General features: G+C 41.0%; 1 protein-coding gene across 1 annotated transcript in view; it reads right to left on the bottom strand.

Moving 5' to 3' along the window:
- Positions 1 to 21379, bottom strand: part of LOC122541189 (butyrophilin subfamily 1 member A1-like) — a 104936-nt gene that overhangs the window by 65460 nt on the left and 18097 nt on the right. The window contains exon 5 of the mRNA XM_087979187.1: positions 12732 to 13013. Within this exon, the coding sequence (XP_087835313.1) occupies positions 12732 to 13013 (282 nt within the window). The remainder of the gene's footprint in view (positions 1 to 12731; positions 13014 to 21379) is intronic.

Below are 21379 nucleotides of genomic sequence, written 5' to 3' on the forward strand. Positions count from 1 at the left end.
GCCCTCTAGTTCTGGACTCCTCGACCTCAGGGGAAAGACTTTGCCTATTTATCCTATCCATGCCTCTCATAATTTTGTAAACCTCTATAAGGTCACCCCAACGCTCCAGGGAAAACAGCCCCAGCCTGTTCAGCCTCTCCCTGTAGCTCAGATCCTCCAACCCTGGCAACATCCTTGTAAATCTTTTCTGAACCCTTTCAAGTTTCACAACATATTTCCAATAGGAAGGAGACCAGAACTGCACACAATATTCCAACAGTGGCCTAACCAATGTCCTGTACAGCCGCAACATGACCTCCCAACTCTTGTACTCAATACTCTGACTAATAAAGGAAAGCATACCAAACGCCTTCTTCACTATTCTATCAACCCGCAACTCCACTTTCAAGGAACTATGACCCTGCACTCCAAGGTCTCTTTGTTCAGCAACACTCCCTAGGACCTTACCATTAAGTGTATAAATCCTGCTAAGATTTACTTTCCCAAAATGCAGCACCTCACAGTTAGCTGAATTAAACTCCATCTGCCACTTCCCAGCCCTTTGGCCCATCTGGTCAAGATCCTGTTGTAATCTGAGGTAACCCTCTTTGCTGTCCACTACACCTCCAATTTTGGTGTCATCTGCAAACTTACTAACTGTACCTCTTATGCTCACATCCAAATCATTTATGTAACTCAAGAATAAAAAAGGTTAAGAGAAAGTAATGAAGAAATTGGCAAAGAGATGGAGAATACATAAAAGGGAATCTAAATTTTTTTTCACAAATATGTAACTATCAACTAGGCAGTAAAAAGTAGGGTGAGGCTGATTAGGAACAACGGGGTAATGCAGGACAAGGCTCAAGTAACTAATGAGTGCTTTTGTATTGGTGTTGCTAAGGAAAGGATGCTGACAAAGTATCAGCAGAATGGAGAGGGTGAAAGTCACAGATGGAGTGCAAACTGATAGTATCCTCTCCAGGACATCCTCCCTCTGAACTCATAAGTCAGTTGATCCTGATGGCTTGCACCCCAAGTTGCTGAGGTAAAACAATCTGCACAGTAGAGGTTCCTGAAATAGAAGGTTCACTGTCAGCTTGGATAAAACAGTAACTTCAGATCAGAAAAGAGCAAGTTGTGTGAAATGGATACTTTTCTGACTGGAAGATGGGAGTTAGTCGCTTTTCCAAAAGGTTACTACTATAACCCTGTGATCTTGTAACTTGGATATTGGAACACAAAATAACATTCAAAATTTTGTAATGACACCAAACTTGGAGGTATGTCTGACAGAGATGATGATACAAATTGCTTACACAGGGCATTTATAGGCCAGCAGAATGTGAGGTAATGGGCAATCGGAAGTTAATATAAGAAAGCGTGAAGTGATAGGGAGTGGTAATTTGGCTAAATGGCTGCTCAAAATAGTACACAGGAACAGAGGGAGCTTGAGGTTGTTATGGACCAGACCAGATCCCCTCAAAATATGCAAAGACCCTAACATTTCCTTCCTTTAAAGCAAGTGCCAGATGTTGCATTCCAAATGCAATTTGATTGGTCAAACTACCAGGCCTGAAGCAAAATATAATTTATTCATACACTATAGTTAAAATGCCAAAGGAAGAATTAATATAACAACTCAATTGGAAAGCTTAACAGAATAATAGATTATTGAACTGCCTAACAGTAACTGTTCCAATACAGTAACATACCATTAGCACACTTTTGGCAAAAGCAAATTCAGTAAAACAAAATTGTCTCACATGCAATTCCAGCAGCAGGAAGAGAACCTCAGCTTTTAGCTGAAACAGAGAGAGGAAAAATAGCTTTCACATCCAGCTTCGAGACCCCAGCAACTACTACTGAAAGCTGGAACTAAAAAAAGTCCTGTTTCTGTGGGAGCTTATTCCCACCCATGAAGGCCACTTCTATTGTTCTAACATTTGAAAAAAAAATAAGGCCACACAAGGTTATCATAAAGTTCAGGCATGTTAATATTTGGAATTAACAATTAAGTGAGCAATTGGGAAATAAAAACAATGGGACTTTGGTCTTTGAGGTACTGAATACAAACTCAGAAAGGTGATGCCAAACCGATGTAAATCTCAGATTAGATCATAATTAGAGCACTACATCAGTTCTGGCGACCACACTTTAGAAAAATGTGAGGGTGCTTGACAGGGTGCACAGACTTTACGAGACAAGTTCCAGGGTTGAGGGATTTTAACTGCAAGATTAGGTTGGAAAGGTTGAGATTATGGCAGGTTTAGAAAATGACATAAAGAAAAGCTGTTTATTTCATTGCTAACACATAGACTAGGCATCAACGATTTACACTTTTGGTGAAGAGTTACAAGGGGACATAAGGAAGAATTTTTGTGTAGTGAGTTGTGGTGAACCACAGTATTGAGAACAACTAATTTTAGATTAATTTGTTGCTTAATAATATTTGAATAGAAATCATTAACTGAGTTTACATGGAAAAAGGCTGAAGCTTTTTTTTTGATTAGCAGTTTGTCATGTGCGTCTGTAAATTTCCTGCTCCTCGGATGCTGTCTGAATATTTTCCTATTCATCTATCCGTTCCAGCCTTCCCAGTGACCAATAATGATAACCCCTTACCTGCATCCACCTATCACCATTCCACCTACTCTTCCCCCAGCCATACACCCCTTCCTCTATCTCCTTCTGGGTTCCCTCCCCCTCCCCAGTCCTGACGAAGGGTTTCAGCCTGAGACATTGACTTTCCTATTCCACAGATGCTGTCTGACCTGAAGTGCTTTTCCAGCTTCACATCTATTGAGTCTGGCTTTCAGCATCTGTAGTCCTCATTGTCTGCAACTAAGTGGGAGTGAGGACCAGGGGGCTGCCAGGAAGGTAAATTAATTGTTTAAAGACTTACCTTGTGCATAGGTGGAGGGCATACTGAGCAGGAGTGGACACAGGACTGCTGAGTAAGTGAATATATTTGGGCAGCTGCTTTACCCAAAACACTACCTAAGTAGTGTCCCCCACAAATCCTCCACCTCTAACCAAACAAAAGGTTTCTGTGCATCGAATTGGTAAGGTTACTAGTTTTATTTTTCAATAGGCTCTTTGGGATTTTAAAACAATGGGAATGGAGGTTAGTGCAGTTGAATGCTCCTCCTGTAGAATGTGGGAGGTGAGAATCACCACTAGTGTCCCTGCTGACTGGATCTGCAGTAAGTGCACCCAACTCCAGCTCCTCGAAAACCACATTAAGGAATTGGAGCTGGAGCTGGGTGAACTTCGGATCATTTGAGAAGTTGAGGGGGTAATTGAGAGGAGCTACATGGAGGTAGTCTCACCTGAGGTAGAGGGAAAAGGCAGATGGGTTACAGTCAGGGGACAGAAAGGGAACTGGCAGACAGTACAGGGATCTCCTATGGCTGTTCCCTTCAATAACAAGTGTACCATTTTGGATACTGTTGGGAGGGGGGATGGACTTACTGGGGTAAGCCATGGGGTACAGGTCTCTGGCACAGAGTCTATCCCTGTTGCTCAGAAGGGAAGTGGGGGGTGGGGGGGGGAGAAAGAGGAGCAGAGGTTTAGTAATGGGGATGTCATAGTTAGGGGGACGGATAGGAGATTCTGTTGGTGTATTGACTGCCACGTGTCTGGGTTCATGATGTCTTGGATCGTGTTTTCTGGATCCTTTATGGAGGCAGCAGAGCAGCCCAAAGTTGTGGTCCACATAAGTACCAAAAACATAGTTAGGAAAAGGGATGAGGATGTAAGGCAGAAATTCAGGGAGTTTAGGGAGAAGATTAGAGCTAGAACAAAGAGTTGTTATCTCTGGTATTTTACCCATGCCACATGGTAGCAAGGCATCAACAGAGAGAGAGGGGGTGTTAAACACATGGCTCCATGGATAGTGCTGCAGGGAGGGATTCAGATAACTGGATAATTGGGGCTCATTCTGGAGTACAAACAGAATGATCTACACCTGAACCAGAGGGGTACCAATATCCTTGGGGGGAAATTTGTTAATGCTCTTCGGGAGGATTTCAACTAATTCAGCAGGGGAATGGGGACCTAAATTGTAGCTCCAGCGTACAGGAGGATGAGAGTAGTGAGATCATAAATAAGGTTTCAGGGTTGCAAGTGTGAACTGGCAAGAAGAAAGGTGATTTGAAGTGTGTCTACTTCAACGCCAGGAGCATCTGGAATAAGGTGGGTGAACTTGTAGCATGAGTTGTGGCCATTTCAGATACATGGATAGAGCAGAGATAGGAATAGCTGCTGCCGGTTCCAGGGTTTAGATGTTTCAGTCAGAACAGGAAAGGGGGTAAAAGAGAGGGAGATGTGACATTGTTAGTCAGGGACAGTAAGGTGGCAGAAAGGAAGTTTGATGAGAACTCGTCTACTGAGGTAGTATTGGCTGAGGTTAGAAACAGGAAAGGAGAGGTCACCCTGTCGGGGGTTTTCTATAGGCCTCCAAAGGGTTCCAGAGATATAGAGGATAGGATTGCAAAGATAATTCTGGATAAGAATGAAAGCAACAGGGTAGTTGTTACGAGGGACTTGAACTTTCCAAATATTGACTGGAAACGCTATAGTTCAAGTACATTAGATTGGTCAGTTTTTGTCAAATTTGTGCAGGAAGATTTCCTGACACAGTATGTGGATAGGCCAACAAGAGGTGAGGCCACATTGGATTTGGTACTGGGTAATGAACCAGGCCAGCTGTTAGATTTGAAGGGAGGTGAACACTTCGGTGATAGTGATCACAACTTGGTTACATTTACTTTAGTGATGGAAAGGGATAGGTACATACTAAAGAGCAAGAGCTTTACCTGGGGAAAAGGCAATTATGATGCGATTAGGCAAGATTTAGGATGCATAGGATGGGAACAGAAACCGCAGGGGGATAGATGGAATTGTGGAGCTTGTTCAAGGAACAGCTACTGCATTTGCTTGATCAGTATGTACCTGTCAGGCAGGGATGAAGTGGTCAAGTGAGGGAACCGTGGTTTACGAAAGAAGTTGAATCTCTTGTCAAGAGGAAGAAGGTGGCTTATACAAAGATGAAATGTCAAGGCTCAGTTAGGGTGCTTGAGAGTTGCAAGTTAGCCAGGAAGGACGTGAAGAGAGAGCTTAGAAGAGTTAGGAGGGGACATGAGAAGTCTTTGGCAAGTTGGAACAAGGAAAACCCTAAGGATTTCTATTGGTATGTCAGAAATAAAAGAATGAAGAGAGTACGATTAAGGGCCAGTCAAGGACAGTAGAGGGAAGTTGTGTGTGGAGTCTGAGGAGATAAAAGAGGCGTGAAATGAATATTTTTAAACAGTATTCACACTGGAAAATGACAATGCTGTCAAGGAGAAAACTGAGCTTCAGGCTATTAGACCGGATGGGATTGTGGTTCACAATGATGGGTGTTAGCAATTCTGGAAAGTGTCAAAACAGCTAAGTCACCTGGGGCAGATGGGATTTATCGTACAATTCTCTGGGAAGCTAGGGAGGAGATATCAGAACCTTTGGCTTGGATCTTTGTGTCATCACTATCTACTGGAATAGTGCCAGAAGACTGGAGGACAGCAAACATTGTCCCTTTGTTCAAGAAGAGGAATAGCGACAACCCTGGTAATTATAGACCAGTGAGCTTTACTTCAGTTGTCAGTAAAATGTTGGAAAGCATTATAAGAGACAGGGTTTATAATCATCTAGAAAGGAATAATTTGATTAGGGAGAGTCAACATGGTTACGTGAAAGATAGCTCGTGCCTCACCAGCCTTATTGATTTCTTTGAGAAAGTGACCAAACAGATAGATGAGGGTAAAGTGGTTGATGAGGTGTATATAGATTTTAGTAAAGTGTTGAAAAACTTCACCACGGTAGGCTATTGCAGAAAATATGGAGGCATGGGATGAAGGGTAATTTAACAGTTTGGATCAGAAATGAGCTAGCTGAAAGAAGGCAGAGGGCGGTGGTGGATGGGAAACGTTCCTCCTGGAGTTCAGTTACTAGTGGTGTACCACAAGGGTCTGTTTTGGGGCCAGTGCTATATGTCACTTTTATAAATGACCTGGATGAAGGCGTAGAAGGATGGGTTAGTAAATTTGCTGATGACACTAAGGTCGGTGGAATTGTGGACAGTGCCGAAGGATGTTGCAGGTTACAGAGAGACTTAGATAAGCTACAGAACTGGACTGAGAGGTGGCAAATAAAGTTTAATGTGAAAAATTGTGCGGTGATTCATTTTGGAAGGAGTAACAGGAATACGGAGTACTGGGCTAATTGTAAGATTCTTGGTAGTGTGGATGAGCAGAGACATCTCAGTGTTCATGTACACAGGTCCTGCAATTTGCCACCTAGGTTAATAGGGTTGTTAAGAAGGCATATAGTGTGTTAGCTTTTATTGGTAGAGGGATTGAGTTTCGGAGCTATGAGGTTATGTTTCAGCTGTACAAAACTCTGGTGTGGCCATAATTAGTACTGCACACAATTCTGTTGGCTGCATTATAAGAAGGATGTGGAAGCATTGGAAAGGGTGCAGAAGACACTAACCAGGATGTTGCCTGGTATGGAGAGAAGGACTTATGAGGAAGGGCTGAGGGACTTGAGGCTGTTTACATTAGAGAGAGAGAACAAGGTTGAAAGGTGACTTAATATAGACATACAAGATGATCAGAGGATTAGATAGCGTGGACAGAGAGACCCTTTTTTCCTTGGACGGTGATGGCTAGCACTAGGGGAAACAACTTTAAATTGAGGGGTAATAGATATAGAACAGATATCAAAGGTAGTTTCTTTATTCAGAGAATAGTAAGGGCATGAAACACCCTTCCTGCAATAACAGTAGAGTCACCAACTTTAAGGGAATTTAAATGGTCATTGGATAAACATATGGATGATAATGGAATAGTGTGGGTAGGATGGGCTTCAGATCTGTTTCACAGGTCGGCGCAACATCAAGGGCTGAAGGGCCTGTACTACTCTGTCATGTTCTCTGTTGTATGCTCTAAAAGCTGGGAGTATAAGTCCCAGTTTAATCTTTCCCTCCCCAGCTAACTGAGATACAAAAGAAGGAGGAACATTACTGTTTGTCAAGAGTCATGTAGAAACCAGACCCAGTAAGGACAGTAGAAATATTAGTAAACCAGGTGAGCTTTTACGACAATCTGTGTCCAACATCATCACAATTAGTGATACCAGCCTTTAATTCCAGATTTACTTCACTGATACAATTTAAATTTCATAGCTGTCACAGTGAGTTTTGAAGTCAGTTGGTGTTGGTACACTGGCAGAAATGGGGCAGATTGAACAGGCTAGGAAGTTATGGTTCAGTCCTGGTGAGGGGAAGAAAGGGGAATGTGAGCAGTTTGGGTTGTACCTGGGAAGGAAGCAGTGACCTTCATGAGTTTATCTGAGAACACTTCGGAGTGCAATTGCGGGCTGGAGTTCTCAAACATGGAATAATGGCATGAGAGCAGAAAGACAAAAGGAAAAAGAATGGTTGGTGCAGGGATTATAAACATGAATTAGGAACACAAGGCAGCCATTCGGCCCCTTGAGATTGCTCCATCATTCCCTATGATCCTGTCTGATCTGTTTGGGTTTCAAATTCCACATTCCCATCTGTGGCCAATAACCATTTGGTCCCCTGTCTGACCAGAATTTATCGATAGTCAATAGGTGCAGGAGTAGGCCATTCTGCCCTTCGAGCCAGTACCACCACTCATTATGATCATGGCTGATCATCCTCAATCAGTATCTTGTTCCTGCCTTATCCCCATAACCCTTGATTCCACTATCGTTAAGAGCTCTATCCAACTCTTTCTTGAAAGTATCCAGAGACTTGGCATCCACAGCCTTCTGGGGCAGAGCATTCCATACACCCACCACTCTCTGGGTGAAGAAGTTTCTCCTCAACTCTTATTTTTAAATTGTGTCCTCCGGTTCGGGACTCACCCATCAGCAGAAACATGCTTCCTGCCTCCAGAGTGTCCAATCCTTTAATAAAATCTTATACGTCTCAATCAGATCCCCTTTCAGCCTTCTAAACTCAAGCGTATACAAGCCCAGTCGCTCCAATCTTTCAGCGTAAAATAGTCCTGCTATTTCGGGAATTGACGTTGTGAACCTACGCTGCACTCCCTCAATAGCCAGAATGTCTTTCCTCAAATTTGGAGACCAAACCTGCGCACAATATTCCAGGTGCGGTCTCAACAGGGCCCTGTACAGCTGCAGAAGGACCTCTTTGCTTCTATACACAATTCCTCTTGTTTTGAAGGCCAGCATGCTATTAGCTTTCTTCACTGCCTGCTGTACCTGCATGCTTGCTTTCATTGACTGATGTACAAAAATACCGCGATCTCGTTGTACTGCCCCTTTACCTAACTTGACTCCATTTAGGTAGCAATCTGCCTTCCTGTTCTTGCCACCAAAGTGGATAACCACACATTTATCCACATTAAGCTGCATCTGCCATGCATCCGTCTGTTCACCTAGCCTGTCCAGGTCACCCTGTATCTTCCTAACATCCTCCTTACATTTCACCCTGCCACCCAGCTTTGTGTCATCAGCAAATTTGCTAATATTACTTTTAATACCTTCATCTATATCATTAATGTACATTGTAAAAAGCTGCAGTCCCAGCACTGATCCCTGCAGCACACCACTGGTCACCACCTGCCATTCCGAAAGAGAGCCGTTTATCACTACTCTTTGTTTCCTGTCAGCCAAACAATTTTCACTACTTTGCCCCCAATACCATGCACCCTAAGTTTTGCTCACTAACCTCCTATGTGGGACTTTATCAAAGGCTTTCTACAGGTATACTACATCCACTGGATTTCCCTTGTCCATCTTCAGAGTTACATCCTCAAAAATGTTCAGAAGATGAGTCAAGCATGATTTCCCCTTCATAAATCCATGCTGACTCTGACCTATCCTGTTACTGCTATCCAGATGTGTCGTAATTTCGTCCTTTGTAATTGACTCCAGCATTTTTTCCACCACTGAGGTCAGACTAACTGGTCTATAATTCTCTGTTTTCTCTCTCCCTCCTTTCTTAAAAAGTGGGACAATCTGCAATCCTCCAATCCGCAGGAACTGATCCTGAATCTATAGAACATTGGAAAATGATCACCAACGCATCCACGATTTCTAGAGCCACCTCCTTCAGTACCCTGGGATGCAGACCATCAGGTCCCGGGGACTTACCAGCCTTCAGACCTAACAGTCTCTCCAACACCATTTCCTGCCTAATATAAATTCCCTTCAGTTCAGGGCTTTCAGCCACTATTACATCTGGGAGATTGCTCGTGTCTTCCCCAGTGAAGACAGATTTAAAGTACCAATTCAACACTTCTGCCATTTCTTTGTTCCCCATAATAAATTCACCTGTTTCTTTCTTCAAAGGCCCAATTTTAGTCTTAACCATTTTTTTTCTTTTCACATACCCAAAAAAAAGCCTTTACTATCCTCCTTTATATTTTTGGCCAGTTTACCTTCGTACCTTATTTTTTCTTTGCGTATTTCCTTTTTATCCTCTGTTGTTCTTTAAAAGCTTCCCAGTTCTCTGATTTTCCACTCATCGTTGCTATGTTATACTTTTTCCCTTTTGTCTTTATGTGGTCCTTAACTTCCCTCATCAGCCACGGCCACCCCTGCCTCCACTTAGGATCTTTCTTCCTTTTTGGAATGAACTGATCCTGCATCTTCTGCATTATACACAGAAATATCTGCCATCATTCCTCCACTGTCATCCCTGCTAAGATATTGCACCATTGAACTTTGGCCAGCTCCTCCCTCATAGCTCCATAGTTCCCTTTATTCACTCAAATATTGTTACTTCCAATTCTACCCTCTCCCTTTCAAACTGCAGATTAAAGCTCATTGTATTGTGGTCACTACCTCCCAATGACTCCTTTACTTCGAGGTCCCTGATCAAATCCGGTTTGTTGCACAACACCAGATCCAGAATTGCTTTCTCCCTGGTAGGCTTCAGCACAAGCTGTTCTAAGAAGGCACTCCACAAACTCCCTTTCTTGGGGTCCAGTATCATCCTGATTCTCCCAGTCTACCTGCATGTTGAAATCCCCCACAACAATTGTAGTAATATCTTTGCGACAGGCCAATTTCAGCTCCTTATTCAACTTACACACTACATCAATGTCCATCTTAAATACATTTGATGACTCCCATCCCCAATACATTCTGATGTAGAGGGCTCCAAATTTGCACAATGCTCTGAGAGAAAAGGCTTCTTCTGATCGCCAACCAAAAAGTGCGATCCCTTTAAAACAGTCATGAGATTAATGACTGGCTTGCAGCTTTGGCTTGTGTTGACTTTGTTTGAGTATTCTTCTGCTCATTGGTTATACAACTGGCCTCTCCAATACCCATTTCTCAGAATTGTGCAGCAGGAGAGGCAGAGATACTTGTTGTAAAGTTCACTTCATTGGCATCACATTTAAACCCTACTTCCACATTACTTCAAATGCTGCAAGACAGAGCTACCATGCACACAGTAGTCTCGCAACACATTCCCCATGGAATTGGCCCAGAAAGGCAAATTAGCTCTTCAGTCGCTAACAGGGGCGAAGTGGGTGAGGTGGTGGAGAAGACAATGCTGTATCTGACCATGCTATCAGAGTCTGCCCACTGAGACAACATTCACAGCCCAGTTCAGTGCAGTATCCTGAATGAAATGCAATGAACAGCAGTGCAGGATGAAGGATAATGATCTTCTGCACTCCACAAGGTTAAGTGACATGATCTTTGGTCTGCTATCTCACACTTAGAGACACCACTCTAATTCTGTCACTGCACATGAGCCCAACCAAGACTTGTGGACTAAACTCTCACTATATTCCTTCCATCACACCTATGGCACTCACCCACCCCAACATCCAAAACAATTTTTTTTTAAATTATACATTCACAGGGTGTGGGCATTGCTGGCTAGACCAGCATTTATTGTCCATACCTAATTGCCCAGAGGAAAATTAAGAGTTAACCGCATTAGTCTGGGTCTTCAGTCACATGGAAGCTAGACCAGCTAAGAATAGCAGTTCGCTTCCCTCCAGGACATTACTGAGCTACATGGGTTTTTCCTTACATTCGACGTAGGTTTCATACTCATCATTACTTATTTCATTCCAGATTTTTAATTGAATCCAAGTTCCACCATCTGCCACAATAGGATTCAAACCAGAGTGTCCAGTTCATTCGTGGAGTCTCTGGATTAATAGACTAGCAATAATGCCTTTAGGCCATTTGGCCCCTCCCATCTGCTCCATCCTTCAATCATGGCCAGTATGTTTCCCAAACGCATTCTCTTGCCTTCCCTTAAAGTCTTTCTGATCAAGAACCTATCAGTCTTAGATACATTGAGTGATTTGGCCTTCACAACCCTCTGCTACAATGAATTCCACAGATTCATCACCTTCTTGCTGAAGAATCTCCCCCTTATCTCAGTTCTAAAGAGTCATCTCTTCACCCTGAGACTGTGTCCTCAGATCCTAGTCTCTCCTACTAATGGAAACATCTTCTCTAGTCTATCCAGCCCTTAATTAGCTGGATCATTCTTTGGAACCTCCTCTGGACCCTCTCCAAGACCAGCATATCCTTCTTTAGATACAGGGCCTGAAACTGCTCACAGTATTTCCCATATGTGGTCTGATTTATACAGTCTCTGCTAGCCACCTTAAAATGAATGCTAACATTGCAGAAAAAAAACAAAGAACTGCATGCTGGAAATCAGAAACAAAAACAGAAATTTCTGGAAAAGCTCAGCAGGTCTGCCAGCAACTGTGGAAAGAAAGCAGAGTTAACATTTCAGGTCGTGTGATCCTACTAAAGAATTGATACTGCATGTGGCTTCCTCACTGCCAACTGAACCTGAAATGTTACCTTAAGAGAATCACAAACTTGAACTTCAGTCCCTCTGTGCTTCAGATTTTCAAAGCCTTTCTCCATTTAAAAAGTAGTTTATGCCTCTATTCTTCCTACAAAAGTGCATAGCCTCACATTTTCCCACATTCTATACCATTTGTCACTTCTTTGCCCACTCTCCTTACTTGTGCAAGTCTTTCTGCAGCCTCCCAGCTTCTTCAATACTAGCTGTCCCTCTACCTCTGTGTCATCTGTTAACTGAGCAACAATGCCCTCAGGCGCAAGGTGGTAAAACAAGAGATAGAAGCAATGGGTTCAAGTATTGTAACATGTTATTTACTTGACAAATTATGCCAAAAAGTTTTCTTACAAGGCATGATTGATCTGGGTCACACCACTAGCCTGAAAATTCAACACACCACCCTTCAGACAATATTATAGAATCATATTGCTTTCATCAATAATACATTGATTATTATTGATATAAACAACAATGCATTTCTAGTCATTTATGTTAACACGTGGGGACTATTGAAATGTTGTCAATTTTAACTTCTGCAAATTTCACGCAACAATCAAAATAGGGTTCTGGTAAGATATACAAACAGTAACTCAGAAAAATTTAATATTGCTAGTGACATGAAAAAATTATCTCCAAGTGGCCAGAGTTTGTCAGCATCTGCATAAAATGTTAAATTTCTTGTTTAAATTTATCTGGAAGAGGGATCTCTTCAGGAACAGATTTGAGATAAGAATGGTAGGATTATATTTTCTTCTCTTGACCTATCATAACATGGTATACTGGAGACAGTTAAGTTTATGATTTAATTTATGGCAGAGTTTAAAACACTTTTGCCTTTATTGATCAAATGTTTTAATTTACAAACCTGATATCCTGATTGTTACTTGTTGTTTTGTTTTCAGATGTACATTTAGTATACGACACGTGAACCTGTTTGACAATTGTCTTGTTATTACAATGTTGCTTTGGATGTCAACAAGACCTGTAGAGTCCAGATGTGATCTTGTTTCAGCTTGTATCAAATTACTTTCATCCTCTCTAACCCAATATATCTTTGGTTCAGGGAACCATCCTGTGGATTTACATACAAGCTGGATTTCATTTATATGATTTGCCTTCATCTGAATCCAGGGCTCACACCCAATACCTGTAATCAACAGAGAATAGATTCAGAAATGAAAATTGTTAGGAACAACGACAATCTTTATTGATATGAGAAAAATGACATTGCAAAAGGTCCTGAGAACACTCCCTGCAGCCCATGGGAAATCTTTGTTTAACATTATTGATATTGCAGTAAATATCTACTTAATGGTTTTTGTTTTAGTAGTGAACTTTCAGTTTTAGATATTACATTTTAACTGCTGAAAACTGGATAAATACAAGTAAAGAAAATGGAAGCCTATTACACTTAAAAGATTGAAGTCATGTTTATTTAAAGGTAACTGCTAAAAGGATAAGAGGTATAAAAACAGAAAGTACTCTTGTCAAGTTACTGTCTGCAATGTTTTTTTCCTTTAACAAGACGAGGGTGTTGCTGGATAGGCAGCATTTATTGCCCATCCCAAATTGCCCAGAGGACAGTTAAGAGTCAACCACTTCATTGTGGCTCTGAAGTCACATGTAGGCCAGGTACAGACAGCAGACTTCCTTCCCCAAAGGACATGACTGAACCAGGATTTTTCTGGCAAATGGTAATAAATTCTTAATTCCAGACATTTATTGAATTGAAACTTCATCCTCTGCCATGGTGGGATTTGAACCTGTGTCCCCAGAACATTACCTTGACTTCTAGATTAACAGCCCACTGATAATACCACTAGGCCATCACCTACTCCCCAAGTAGTTATGTTGCAGAGAATTGTTATATTCAATATTTGTATGTTTTAGTAATTAAATTAGTTTAAAGCATTCAACAAGCCTTAAGAAGGTCAGGTTTTGAACTATACAGAGCTGGTTATGCCAACATGGAGAATTTAAGAGATTCTCTGGTTTCAGTTATCTGGGTTTTTGCTGGGAGTGGTTTAATTATAGTTTGGACCCATTGTGGTTTGAAGCTCACAGAGAGGATCCTGAAGTGGTGCTATCAGCAGATTCAAACACAGTCAGTGAGGAGTGAAGGATAAAGAAAACATTTACTGGCTTCATGCAGGAGAAGGTCAGGATTCCTGATACTCATGGAATTGTCCCCAGTCAGATATAAGCATGTGCAAAAAAGGGAGGAACAAAAAGGAAATTGGTAAAATGAAAAAAAAGCATATTTTACTGACCAATTACACATACATGTAGGGACAGGTAAACATTCCAGGGTCTATAGTGATAGTTGTAGTACTGTCAATGGATTTCAAAACTTCTGCATGTCATGTTCTCCCTGTCATTACCCAATTTCAAGCTCTATAGTTGGTGTTATTTGTATACTAAGTTCAAGCACTAGCCAATTAGCAGACCTCATGGGAGATCATTGGGTATGTCCTAATTAGGTGGTGTTGACAGAATGCTGTTTCCTGAAGAAGGGCTTATGCCTGAAACGTTGATTCTCCTGCTCCTTTGATGCTGCCTGACCTGCTGCGCTTTTCCAGCAACATATTTTTAAGCTCTGATCTCCAGCATCTGAATCCCTACTTTCTACTAGAATGCTGTCAATGTTCTGATTTTTCACCAACATGAGCAATTTTGTCTTTTTCATTTAAGGAATGTGGGAATTGCTGGCTGGCCCAGCATTTAGTGCCATCCCTTCATACCTATGGAAAAATGCCTCCATGAACTACTTCAGTCAATTTGCTACTTGAGTCCTATTGGAGCTGCACTTATTCAGGCAAATGGGGAATGTTCTTGCCTCACGTCTTGTAAATGGTGGACAGGTTTTGGAAGTTAGATGATGAATTACCCACAGCCTCTGACCTGTTGTTGTAAACATAGTACTTAAATGACTAGAATGAATAGAATGTCTCAGTTTCTGGTCAATGGTAACCCACACATTCAAGGAAAGGGGGATAAAAGTATTTCTCTGCACAAATTCAGTTGAAAAATGAAAAAGCTACAAACACTTCCGGGCTATTGCTGATTTTTATAAAGACAAAAAAGCTCAAGGCATAGAATGTTCCAAATTCTGTCAATCTTGTATTCTTTACAAGTCATCAAGATAGCCACAGCTGTCTCTGCAGTCCTGACAGACAGCTTGCTCAAGAAATATAATATTGAGAAATTCTTTCAATCACTCTTCCATATGAGCAATCATTTATGTTTCACACTGAATTCACCGCAAAAAGTACTTCAGAAACAGAAGACATGACCTGAACAGCTTTTTTTTATCTACAGCAAGCTTTCTTGAATGGATATATCCAAGCCTGTGAATATGTTTCAAATGGAACAGCCATAAAACCCAGCTCTAAAGTAGTCAGGTTTCTTTTTCCTCTGAAAGTGAGTTCAAGCTACAAAGATCAGCAATTACCTGGAGCAATACCATTTCTTAGAAATACTTTGCTTTAAATAAAGTCATCAAATGTGTCTTTTCATTGTCTTTTTTAAAAAAAAATCTAGGTATTTCTATATCCTTCAAACTCAAGTACACAGAATAATTAAATACTAAACATCTTCATAACATCTTTCCACCCCTTGCAAAGAAATGAAACGTTATTTTTAATTGTGTTTCAAAACGAAATGTTGACTACAATAAACTAGAAAACCAATTAAGACATTTAATGAGACTGTTCTTTTCACCTGTATAATGAAGGTTCATTATGCATTATTATTTCTGGAGAGCTTAGTTTCTAAGTTTTAGGGAAAAATAAATTCTAATTTTCAGTTCTGCGAAGATCTGACCCCTTCTAAAAACAAGTGAAAAAGTCAAATGCGTCACTTGATCCTGTTGTTTTTGTAGGCAGCAATATTTAATGTTACAATGGCCAGGTTTAAATGGAACAGTTGAACGTTATGTTAGCTTGGAGGAATTTCTAACTCCAACAGAGCTTAAATAAAAACCAAAAGAACTGTGGATGCTGGGAATCAGAAACCAAACAGAAATTGCGGGAAAATCTCAGCAGATCTGGTGGCATCAGTGGAGAGAAATCAAAGTTACCATTTCAGGTCCAGTGACCCTTCTTCAGAACTCTCAAAATTTCCTCAGAACAGTTCAGAGGAAGGGTCACTGGACCAGAAAGATTAATTGATTTCTCTCCACAGATGCTGCCAGACCTGCTGAGATTTTCCAGCAATTTCTGTTTTTGCTTAAAAGCTGAAGTAATGCCAACAAACACAGTGGTTTTGAAAATGATTTTGAAACAATAGTGATTTGGGGATATCAACATTCTAGGAATTTGTGGTCAGGAAGCGATACACCATCAGTTGCAAATTGATATGAACTGTTTCCTGATTTTTGCTTCTCTACCATCAGGCTCACAAAAGCTGGAACGCAGTATCAAATTCCCCACATGTCCCAAGAAGTTGCTGCATCTATGCTGCAGAAATGAATTAAGATGTCTGTAGAAAGTTCGGCTGCTGTTAGTGGCATAATTTGATTTCATGAAACGTTCAACAAGGTTGTTAAATTGATTTGTTTTGGATTGACATTGAGAGTACATGTTTGTACTTTGGGAAAGTGTGAGGTCATGCACCTGGTAGGAAGAATAGAGGCATGGACTAGGATGAAAATTCAGAAGTCTGAAGTGCAAAGGGACTTGGTAGTTCTCGTCAATGATTCACTCAAAGTCAACTTGAAGGTTGAGTCAGTAGTTAGGAAGGCAAATGCAATGATGGCAATTATTTTGAGAGAACTTGAATATAAAAGCAGGGACGTACTTCTGAGGCTCTGGTCAGACCACATTTGGAGTATTGTGTGTAATTTTGGGCCCCATATCTCAGGAAGGATGTACTGTCACTGGAGCATGTTCAGAGCAGGTTCACGAGAATGAAAAGCTTAACATATGAGGAATGTTTGAGGACTCTGGATTTAGAAGGATGAGGAGGGATTGAATTAAACCTTACAGAACACTGAATGGCCTGGACAGATTAAATGTTGGGAAGATGTTTCCATTGGTATGAGACACTAGGACTGGAGGGCACAGACTTAGATTAAAGGGAAGACCTTTTAGAACAGAAATAAGGAGACATTTATTCAGCCCGAGTGTGGTGAATCTACAGAATACACTGCCACAGAAGACTGTGGAAGCTAGGTCATTGAGTATATTTAAGACTTGAGATAGATTGGTTCTTGTTTGTCAAAGGGATCAAGGGTTACAAGGAGAAAGTATGAGAATGGGGTTGAGAAAATTATCAGCCATAATTGAATGGTGGAGACTCAATGGGCTGAATGGCATAATTTCTGCTCCTATGTCTTACGGTCTTCTGGCCTTATTTCTTAATAAATCTGCTCAAAGATAATATCACACAAAGATAATATCAGGAGCAAGTGTGGATTGAACATGGGTTTCCTGGTTCCAAGGTCTGCTAAGAGCAATCAACTCTTATTCTCCACCTCAGAAGTGGGGAAGATTAAAATCTGGGCCTCCTGGCTGAGAGTAAAGTTGATGTTACATTGATTCAGAGTTTAGAGGCACACCCCTCTCCCCTTCTCAAAGTATGTGTGTCCATTCATTCATAAGCAACCACACATCAACATGATACTTGTACATGCTTGAATTGCTATAGATGATCACTTTATAATTGTTAAAGTCTTTAGTGACTCGAGGTTTACACTGCGAGAGACAAAGGGCCCTACAGCAGATTCATTCAGTTAGAAACTGATTCAATTAAAGTAGCCACTGTTATCTGCAGTCCTAACAGTAAGAGTTTGGAAAACTTCAGAAGCAGAAAGCTGTGTAGGTGTCACAGAAGAAAGACATCTTACAATACTGTTGAAGACATGAGTGTAAGGAACACTTGTCCAGTAATATATAACCTGTATTAGCAGCTTGTTCAGAGACTTCAGGAAACAAATCAAAGTTAGGTGAATGCAGAAATTTGCTGAAATGAAAACAATTACAGTTGTGAAAAATAAAGAGTTGCAGATGCTGGAGATTTGAAACAAAAACAGATGTTGCTGGAGAAACTCAGAAGATCTAGCAGCATGTGTGGAAAAATAGTAGAGTTAACGTTTCAAGTCTGGTGACTCTTTATATAAACAAGGAAGTTTCAAAAGGAGAAAAGGATGAAACTTTGTGTCTGTAGAGGTCATGGCTGGAGTAAAAGGATTGGACCTTTCTTTCTGATACTTATCATATGAACCTTCCAATGGTTCTCGTATCAGATCATGACACATAGGAGCAGTTTTTGACTATTCAGCCCAATAAAATCTACCCTGCTTTTCAATGAGATTATCATTGATCCAGTAATATGCAACTCAATTTACCTTATTTATGTAATATTTGATCCTATTACTGATAAGAAAAGCTGTCAATTTCAGCCTTAAATACACTTAATGACCCAGCCATGACATCCCTTGAGGTAAAAAATTCTACAGAAGCACTACCCTCAGATGAAATTCCTTCTTATATTAAATTGGCAATTCCTTGCTCGGAGATTATGATGTTCAGTCCACGACCCTCCCACAGTCAGAAATAACAATCTGCAATCACATCGACAAGCCCTTAATAATCTTATATACTTTAGTCTCACTGTTCTGAACTCCAATAAATACAAACCTACTGACTCAACTTCTCTTCACAAGAAAACCCTTTTGTATCCAGAATTAACCAAATAAACCTCCCTTCAAAGTCAAAATGACTTTGCTTAGATATGGGAATAAAAACCGTTTACCGTATTTCAGGAGTGGTCCCACTAGTGCCATGTATACATTTCACAAATCCTCCCTTTGTTTATACTCCATTCCCTTTGAAATAAAGGCCAACAATTATGAGGACACTGGTAAGACCACACCTGGAATATTGTGCGTAGTTTTGGTCTCCTTTCCTGATGAATGATGTCCTTGCTGCAGAGAATGTGTAGGAAACATTTGCAATTTGATTTTTGGGATGGCTGGACTGACATTTGAGGAGAATTTGAATCAGTTAGGACAACATTCATTGGCGTTTAGGAGAATGGTGGTGGGGGTGGGTGGGGAAGCTGGGAATCCCATACAAACTTACAAACCTCTACAGGACTAGGCAGGTTAGATGCAGGAAAGTTATTCCCGATAGTGGAGAGTCCAGCATCAAGGGTATTTATTACGTTAAGGGATAAATTCCTTTTTGGACTGAGTTGACGTGGAATTTCTTCACCCAGAGAGTCACGAGCCTATAGAATTCACTACCACAGAATGTTGTTGATGCCCAAAACATTACATGCTTTCAGGAAGGAGTTAGTTGTTGTTCTTGTGGCTGAAGGGATCAAGAGATAAGGGGATAGAGCAGGGCCAGGGTATTAAGTTTGATGATCATTATAAATGACCTACTCTTGCTCCTATGTTTCTATGTTTAACATTTCATTTGTCTTCCCTGTTACTAGGCGACATTTGAGTGAATTTCCATCCAGTCTTCATCAACATGTCTCTAAGAAGATCACCACTTCTGGATCACATTTGCACTTTTAATAGCATTCCAGATCTCCCTCAGTTTCAACTTCAGTTTGAGTCAATTGGGCTACTTTACTGAGCAGAGCCTCGATGAGAAAATGCTTATTGATTACTTCCTTCAGATTCTACAAATCTCTAAACTTTCAGATACCAAATATCTGCCTGTGATCCTAACTTAATCTCTGATGCCAGACTTTCTTTAGCCATTGACTGGATCACTACGTTCCCGGAATCCTTCCCTGCTCTGTTTTATTGATCTCACTTGGCCATTCCATGACAACTGGAGAAGTTACAACTTTTGTTCCTGCTAAATATTTATCTCGGTCAACTCCATCTGCAAATAAACTATGGACTACCCCTACAGTTCAATCCCAGCTATTAGGTCATCTCAAGGCGGACTCAATATACGTATAAGGACATTATACCCCTGATGATACTATTCACTAAACGTTTGTCAGTAACATAACGTTCTGGTGAAAAGGTCATGCTTTTCCTAGCACAGGAATTTGAGTGTCTTCTGTATTTCCAAGAATATGTTTATGTGTCTCATTTGAGGAACAAAGAGCCACTTTCTCTTTTGATTAGAGCTCCTTGTAACTCTTGTGTATCTTGTTCTTTTTTTCTGCAGCGTTAGCAATATTATCTTTGGTCTCACAGCTGCAGTCAGAGCTACAACCAATCTACCCACTAAGCTGCACACTCTGACATTCTGCACATGGCAATCAGCATGCTGATGCTGATCGCAGTTTTGACTTCTGGTTCTGGGAGTTGCGACCGTACATGGACCTTGGAGCTGCACGTAGAAGAAAAGCAAAAAGAAGGTAATTGCTGGCTATATGATCTCTTGTAGTCTCAGTCAGGGCTCCAGTCTCTGCATTGAGCCTATTTACCTTACTATGTAACTTTGAGCAATCTGCAAGAAACTGTCCAACCTTGTGTGTATGGAAATACTTGGGCATTTAGATATCATTTCTACCTTTAGCACCTTCCTTTTTGGTCTGAGGATCATGGAGATTTTCAGCTGTCCATTCTTATCTCTTGCTCCTTGACTTTCTTTTGTTCTCTCACCTTTTATCCTTCCACGGTTTGTGGGGCTAACAGAAAAAGTGCTTGCATTTGTGGACCAGCTCATAATCACCAGCCATCTCAGCTACCTGTTCTGTTGTTCCAAATTTCTGACTTCCTATACAAGTTCATAACAATGAAAGGAGGATTTTTAAAAAGTCTTTCCATAGAATTGCTCACCTAAAGGCCTCATTCATTGTTACTCCCTTTAATGCTCACATCAAATGCACAAATTTTCTTTGCTTTACCTTCTCGAATACAATACAAGACTACTCAACCTAGTTCTAGATATTTCAAAATTTCTGAAACAATTTGCAGTTTTACATAGGAAATGGAAGATATTGAAGGTTCGGGAGAGCTGAAAAAACAATCAAGTCCCCTAGCCCAGATTAATTGCATTCCAGGCTGCAATGGGAGGGAAGGCAGCAAATTAGAGGGGCTCTGACACAAATGTTTAATTCCTCTTTGGCCACAGGGAGGTGCCAGAGGAATGGAGGAGGGCAGATACAGTTCCACTTTTTAAGAAAGGTGGTGGAGATGAATATGGAAGTTACAAACTAATGAGTCTCACATCAGTGGTCAGGAAACTATTGAAGAAAATTCTGAAGGAGCAAATTAATACCCACCTGGAAAGGCATGGGTTAATTAGGAATAGGAGAAAGTGAGGACTGCAGATGCTGGAGAGAGGAAGAGAGCTTCTTCAAGGAAGGCATCCTTGTAAGAGGATTCGCAGTAGGTTGAAATCTTTGAGGAGAAAGCGAGGACTGCAGATGCTTAGACTCGCTACCACAGCCATATCTCCTTCCTCAGCACCTGCTATTTCCTGAAGAAGGGCTTATGCCCGAAACGTCAATTCTCCTGTTCCCTGGATGCTGCCTGACCTGCTGCGCTTTTCCAGCAACACATTTTCAGCTCTTAATTAGGAATAGTCAATATGGCTT

Source organism: Chiloscyllium plagiosum, unplaced genomic scaffold (assembly GCF_037043375.1).
Source record: "Chiloscyllium plagiosum isolate Xiang-an unplaced genomic scaffold, Cpla_swu_hap1 HiC_scaffold_35, whole genome shotgun sequence".
Lineage (NCBI taxonomy): Eukaryota > Metazoa > Chordata > Chondrichthyes > Orectolobiformes > Hemiscylliidae > Chiloscyllium > Chiloscyllium plagiosum.